The 7,500-nt window shown below is 44.6% G+C and overlaps 1 protein-coding gene across 1 annotated transcript in view; it reads right to left on the bottom strand.

Annotated features, from left to right (window-relative positions):
* Positions 1–7,500, bottom strand: part of dnm1a (dynamin 1a) — a gene marked incomplete at both ends in the record, with an annotated part of 50,556 nt that overhangs the window by 30,354 nt on the left and 12,702 nt on the right. The window contains 4 exon segments of the mRNA XM_084483041.1: positions 3,315–3,453; positions 4,852–4,919; positions 6,960–7,095; positions 7,349–7,491. Of these exon segments, the coding sequence (XP_084339167.1) occupies positions 3,315–3,453; positions 4,852–4,919; positions 6,960–7,095; positions 7,349–7,491 (486 nt within the window).

The raw sequence follows: 7,500 nt of genomic DNA, 5'->3' as shown, positions 1-7,500 counted from the left end.
AATGTCCACCTTTATGTATGATCTCGAATGTAAATATAAATTCCATATTCCATAGTAATGTAATTCAGTCCATTCACGTGTACGTTTGATTGCGATGTCATACACTTTGAACTGGAATGGAATCAATGAAGACAAAGAAGGCCTTTCCATTAATTGTTTCACTCAAATCAGAAGCAAATCCATGAAGTTGTTAGCTGGATATGGAGGAGGTGAAGAGAGAGAGAAAGAGAGAGAGAAAAGTGATGCTGGGGGGATATTCCTAGTAAATGAGTGGGACATAAATGGTCCTAATGGCAGAACTCAACTCTGTTATATTAAAACAAAACAAAAAATAAAGAATTGGATTTAAATCATAAAGATGTTGTTGACTTGGACAACAAAGACAGGTGGAATGAAGTTGTCTGACATGCTGCTACGACGAGACAAACTTGGAGACAGTTTGTCAAACTGTCAATGTGTTAAAGAGGCCTTAAAGTAAGAAAAATCAAGACTATGTCCTAATATATATATATCATGGACTCAATTAGAAGATGGATTCATAATTTACATAAAAATTGGGTAACAGACAAAATTATCTCCAGTAAGGATAGACCGATTATACCGGACACATTGTTTTCGTTATATTTTGGAAAATGTTTTTTTAAATATAAACAGTTGAAGAGATTTTACTCACACCTATATTCTGCATCAATACAATTGATACACTTAGACCTACCTATCATATTCTAGTAAGGCTTTATTTGTCATAAAGAGCCAGATGTACATCCATTGTTTGGTCGTTTGCATATTTACCAAAAAGCTTGACCTATGTTTTGTATTGTTTTTGTATTAAGTGTGAAGCGCCAAACAGAAGTAGTTTTGTCTGAACGCATTACGGTCGCTTTCCCTGATTCAAATCTGACCAACCATAATTAAAATGGCAGTTGAAATCTGAAATCATACAAACATTCATGTTTAGAACTTCAGGACCATAGAAACTGATTTAAAAAATAAGACATAAGGAAATGTATACAAAGAAAGCCATAATAAGGACAGGTTGGATAAGGACAGAATCAGAGAAAGATGGTCCTGACTGGAGACTAAAAGAGATCCTTCAAAGTAATCCTGCCAAAATAATTAGAATCAAATAAATAAATAAAATTATATATATATAAAAATCAGCTAAAACAAAATAAAAATCCACTTTTTTTGCTAGACCATATAGTCCAGCCATCGATCTACCCCAACTTTGAAAAGTTTATAGTCAATTTATAGTTTTAAGTGTATTTCTGTCATGACGGTGTGTATCATCTGCATAACGGTGGTCAGTGACTTTTAGCGAGTGGTTTTACCTTGTAGCTACACTTTCGTATGGTGGAGGTGAGCTCGCCCACCACCATGTCTATGCACTTCAGCGTGGGCTCCTTCAGCTTTTGGATCTGCTTTTTCACTATAGCCTCAAAAGCCAGGTCAGGGGTGAACAGGCCTGTCCTGCAGAGACACGGCCATCCAGGGTGTCCCCCAGAGAGAGGGAGGAAGGGAGGGAGGGAGGGAGGGAGAGGGAGAGAGAGAGGGGCAGAGAGAGGGAGAGAGAGAGTGATATGAAATGAGCAGGGATATCAAGGAGAAGAGCGCAGAGAGAGATGAAACGAGGAAAAATAGCCTCTTCTGCTTCTCAAAGAGGCAGAAGTAGAGAGTTGAGAGGAAGAGAGAGAGAGAGGATGGAAGAGAGAGAGAGAACAAGAGGATTTAGCGGAGAAGAGAAGTAGAGTTGGGAGAGAAGGGATTCTTTGAAGAGATCAAGGAACTGAGGCATCAGAAGAGCAGAGAGATGAGGAGGCCGTGGAGGAGCAAGCAACAGGTGAGGGCTCAGTGAGGAGACAGACTGACGCATGGCGGTGATGACAACTGTCAATGACACTCCAAAGAAAAGACCAAGGGGGCAGAGAGAGAGGAAGGGAGGGCTTTGCAGGGTAGCACATGGAAATGGTCAAGGGTGTGTGTGTGCGTGTCTGTGTGTGTGTGTGTGTGTGTGTGTGTGTGTGTGTGTGTGTGTGTGTATAAAAGGGTGTGTGAGGGAGGTGGAGTAAACAGCACAGAAGGAGGGAGAAGTCAAGTGAGACACATTCAGCCTGAAGTCTGTTTCCATCGGTCAGAAAGAGAGAGGGAAATAGAGTCAAAGAGAGGGGGTGAGAGAGAGAGAGACAGATTGAGAGGGAGAGAGAGAGAGTAAAAACAAAGAGCAAGAGAGACAAAGAGTGAGAGAGCGTGAGATAGACATAGAGAGAGAGAGAGAGAGAGAGAGAGAGAGAGAGAGAGAGAGAGAGAGCAGAAACAATAGAAAACGCTGTAAAAGTTCAGAACTAGAGAGAGATCCGAGGCCGCACCACGCACGCCAACAAGCTCCAAGCTATGAGCCGCAAGAGACCACAGCTGTGCACACAGAGACCCAGCCAAGACAACCTTTCTCTCCCACTGTCTATGTCTCTCTCTCTCTCTCTCTCTCTATGTCTCTCTCTGTCTCTCTGACCACTCTCTACCTGCCTTAGTCATAGTAGTAATCAGTAGTAGCGATAAAGCTCTGCTTTATGACTACTGGATTAATGTGGGGTCAGTATAACACTTAAGAGTGGGAGAGGCTGCTATTGGGGACACCTGGAAAGGTCTGGTTCAGGTGCACAGCCAAAGATCTCTCACACACACAGGCAGAGACACACACACACACACACACACACACACACATACACACACACACTCTCACACACACACACACACACACACACACACACACACACACACACACACACACACACACACACACACACACAGGGACAGGAAGTCTGGACGCTGAGCTCATGCAATATGGCTGCAGACAGGAAACCCTTTATGACGAAGAGACATTGATGAATGGGTCGTGACAGCAATTTGGATTAAACTGATTTTCCACTTAACCGATGCAAGGCCATGTCAAGACCTTGTCCAGATCTGTGAATTAGCATATGTTTTATAAAAGCCAAGGTCACAAGCGGGTCAAGGGGAATGCCAACTCTTACCGGCAGCCATGTTTCAGTTTCAACTCAGCGTCCATCCAATCCAATCTCAGTCTTCCATCACAGCACTTCCAAGTGGCCGGGCTAGCGGCCAGCCTAACCCACCAGTTAACCCCCTATCCCGTAGAGGTCAGGAAGGGGACACTCTACCATCACCACCACCACCACCAACACCACCCTCTCATCATCCACCACAACACCATCACGACAGCAGGGTGGAGCCGGCTAAAAGGGAACTAAGGTATAAAACAAAAGTCAAACCTTGGGCTAAGTGATGTTGTTTACCTTCTTGGTACACTGCCTAACCGTATTGACTAGCTCAGATATGACCATGTCCACACATTTGGCACAGGGCTCCTTAATCTTCCCAATCTGCCGCTTCACTATGGTCTCAAAGGCCATGTCCGGAGTGAAGAGCCCCGTCCTGCCAGTCAGAGAGAGACGGGGACGGCCGGGCAACAAGAGAAGCAAAAACAGAGTAAGAAAGTGCAGGAGAGGAGAAGTAGTAGAGAGGGGTATGGGCTTGGAGTAAAGATTAATTGTTGATTATTTTAAGAATGACGACCCCCCCCCCCCACACTTTCTGCCCCGTTCTGAACTTTCCCCGCAAATTAAATTTCCTAGAAGATTGTGACATCACAAGTGGAAGTGTCCACAAATCACAGCTGGTGGTAAAATAGGGGCACTCTGAAACAGTATAAATTAAGAAACACAAATGATATTAGGTAATAGGGTTAATAGGGTCAGTCTGAAATCTGTGTTTGTTAGTTCAATTTATGAACTAACAAGTCTTGAAATCAAAGTTTGGGTAGGCAATTTATTGGAGATACATTTTGTGTCTTGCTCTGACAAAAAATAGCCTAAAATCCTGGTATCTGTGGCGGTCACAGGACTGTAGTAAGCCTGTCCAATAATTTGATGGCTTACATCTCTGTCTACCTGCCTAGCTACTGCACGCACTCTGCCCGTGCAATCATTGGGCATGAGTCTTCTACAAGGCTAGTCTTATTGCTAAAGCTAGCAAGCTAGTCACGTGTTTTGGAAGAGTGGCTTTAGAGGAAGGCCTGAATGGAGGGGTGCCAATTTTTTCAGTTGGATTATTTTAAAATCTAGCTGACTCTTGCTGGTTTCTCCAAATTGCCTACCCCAGCTTTAAAGTAGACATTGTCAGACATGGGCCAATTATAATCTAAATATAAATCCTCCTCTTGTTTATTGGTATTCATAATAGTTTGATAGGAATGGTAGTGCTAGGAAAACAGTTATTTTACCAATTTACAAATAATCTGTATCATATTCATACAACCACACATCTTCCATATTAAATGTGCTTATCAAGGCATCTATGGAGTAGGCACACACCCTTGATTACATCATTATATTGACTTCAGTGTAATTAATTAAGTGTATTAATTTCCTCCCTCCCACACTCAGAAAGTACATGCAGAGAAATTCCTGAACTCAACACATGGTTTACATCGTCATACATACAGTATAGAATCAAGACTTCAACAAACAGACAGACAAACTGACTAACTCCACAAAGGACGCAACGCCATGACGACAACAACATATAAAGACACACAAAGAAAACACCAAGATCCCAGGGAGAGGAGAGAGAGATTTGATTTCAAATCTCCTCTTCTGTCCCCTTCTGGTGACATCATCAGTATGCGCAACGCAAGACTCTGGGAGGAACTACGGAGAGCCTTTCTGATGATATGCCCCCCCCCTCCCCCCGTAGAGGTGACCCCAGAGTGGGGGTGGTTTTGGGGGGGGGGGGGGGGGGGGGGTAATGGATGGGTGTAGGGGGCAGACGTGCCTGATGCCGTGGATGTTCTTGATGGCGTAGCTGATCTCCTTGCGGAGCTCCTTCTCGTCAAACTCCATCTACAATGAGAGAGAGAGAGAGAGAGGGAGAGAGAGAGAGAGAGGGAGAGAGAGAGAGAGAGGGAGAGAGAGAGAGAGAGAGAGAGAGAGAGAGAGAGAGAGAGAGGACAGTCCATGGGTAAATGCACAAGGACACACAAGGACGTAGAGCGAACACACACACACACACACACACACACACACACACACACACACACACACACACACACACACACACACACACACACACACACACACAGACACACACACACACACACACACACACACACACACACACACATGCTGTGTTATGTTAAAAATATCAACACGTATCAACATAATGGAAAATGATACCCGGTAGTTTAATTTTCTTTTCTTTGGCTCTCATAGATATATACTGAATCGTAAACACACACACACACACACACACACACACACACACACACACAAACGTGAGTACGTGTCATGTGAGAATAAAATCAAAGTGTAATTTTCCACTTGACACATACAAACGTGTGTGCTTCTTTCTCTCAACCTTCCACAGAGATCAAAATACCCCAGCAGCTCATAAAGTGCCCTTCCATCAAGGACTTATACAATGATATAAACCAGGGCTCTGCAGAGACTAATGTCTATAGCAGACACACTGCTATTGGCTGTGTAAAGACAGCAAGAACGTCAGTATAAGTATGAAAAAATGTAGGAGGCATTCAAATGTAAAACATAACAGTAGATTGATGTAAAATAGCTAATATCATAGTAGTATAGTCATCGAGGCAAATAGTTAATGTGATGCATTTTCATTTCATTATGTCATATTTGTAAATGTAACTTTCAATTTTCACTTGCCTGTTTGGTGTGTGTGTGTGTGTGTGTGTGTGTGTGTGTGTGTGTGTGTGTGTGTGTGTGTGTGTGTGTGTGTGTGTGTGTGTGTGTGTGTGTTTGCGTGTTAGCGGAAAGGACAGGACAGGTAGAAATGGAAATTTAGGAACCTGTGGAACAAAACAATAAAAAGGAGAGATATGATGGAAGATGGAGAGAATGGGGTAAGAATGATTTTACAAGTTAAGTTGGAGAGGGAAAGAGATAGAGAGAGAGAGAGAGAGAGAGAGAGAGAGAGAGAGAGAGAGAGAGAGAGAGAGAGAGGGGGGGGGGATGATAATGATACAGATTTATAGGGAGGAAGGGATAGGGCGATATAGTCATGGGGAGGCAAAGGAATGTGTGAGGGGAGGGAGGGAGGTAGAGGGAGGTAGGGAGGGAGAAGGAGAGACATGAAGAGAAATAGGGAGAGGAAGGTAGGGAGGAAAAAGGAGAGGGAGAGGGGAATTGATGGATGACAGCAGAGGTAGAAGATATGTTGAGCAGGAGGAGCTGTGGCTGTTTTAGCCATAGATCAAAGAGCGACCTCGGGGTCCCCAGAGGGTATGTTACCTGTCTCATGCTACTGAGTAACGATAGAGAGACAGAGAGAATGAGAGAGAGAGTGGTGGAAGATAGGAAGAAGAAAAGGCAGGACTACAGTTGGAAAGAGCAAGAAAAACATATTGTTCTCTCTCTTCCTCCTTGGCTCTCTCTCCGTTGAGTCTTTCACAAGATGCGACTACACTGTGTATGGTCTACGGGGATATTAATAAGAGATCATAGGACGTTACGTTACACGTGCTGCACACTCCATCTGAACACAATACATACAACACAGTCACGGAGCAGGCACACAAACACACAAACACCAATCTTGGACCCAGCAGTCCTCCTTTGTTATAACAGGACGTACTTTGAGCGAGTGGATGAGGCTTTCAAACTTTAAATATACAATTTTGGTGTGATTCTACAGCGGCCAATGTACACCTTGATTTGAAACCTTGACAGTTACTATTTTACAGTTTACAGTTTACAGTTTACAGTTAGCTGCTGGCTGAGTTTGTATTTGCGGTTAATAACCAGTTCCGCGCCTAAAGATCCCGCCTCCGGCAACATGATTGGTCGAAACAAACATGAAGCGACCCGGGATTGGAGCTGCGATTGGAGCTGTGAGACCACACAGACACTGACGCCCACCTTGACCAGCTCAAAGGGGAAGCGCTCGTGGAAGATGCGGTTGATGCGGGCGCCCCCCGACAGCTCCGCCGTGTCGATCTGGTCCCCGGACCCCTCGATGCGCTTCTCAAAGTCCACCGAGAACTGCTGCACCATCCTGGGGACGCAGGGTTCATGGGTGACTTAGTGCTTCTGGGTGTAGTCGGGTGTAGCAGAGTCAGAGCCGGTGTGACTTATGATGAGTCATCTTACTGCAGCAGGGCCTTGGTCAGTAGTAGTGTGAGTTTTGCAGCAGGGCCTTGGTCAGTAGTAGTGTGAGTTTTGTAGCAGGGCCTTGGTCAGTAGTAGTGTGAGTTTTGTAGCAGGGCCTTGTCACTACTAGTGGTATGAGTTCTGATGAGTCATCTTACTGCAGCAGGGCCTTGGTCTTGCGTGAGGGGTCGTCAGGCCTGAAGTTCTTGTACTCTTCTACCTCCTTCTCTATGGAGAGCAGCTGGCTCTGCAGCTTGGCCCTCAACCCGGGCAGCGTGTCACGGATGTGATTGGTCAGTTGCTGCACATG

Source organism: Micromesistius poutassou (assembly GCF_964030765.1).
Source record: "Micromesistius poutassou genome assembly, chromosome: 18".
NCBI classification, from domain to species: Eukaryota; Metazoa; Chordata; class Actinopteri; order Gadiformes; family Gadidae; genus Micromesistius; species Micromesistius poutassou.
Note: the sequence above shows the minus strand (reverse complement) of the source record. Positions and strands in the feature narration are given on the sequence as shown.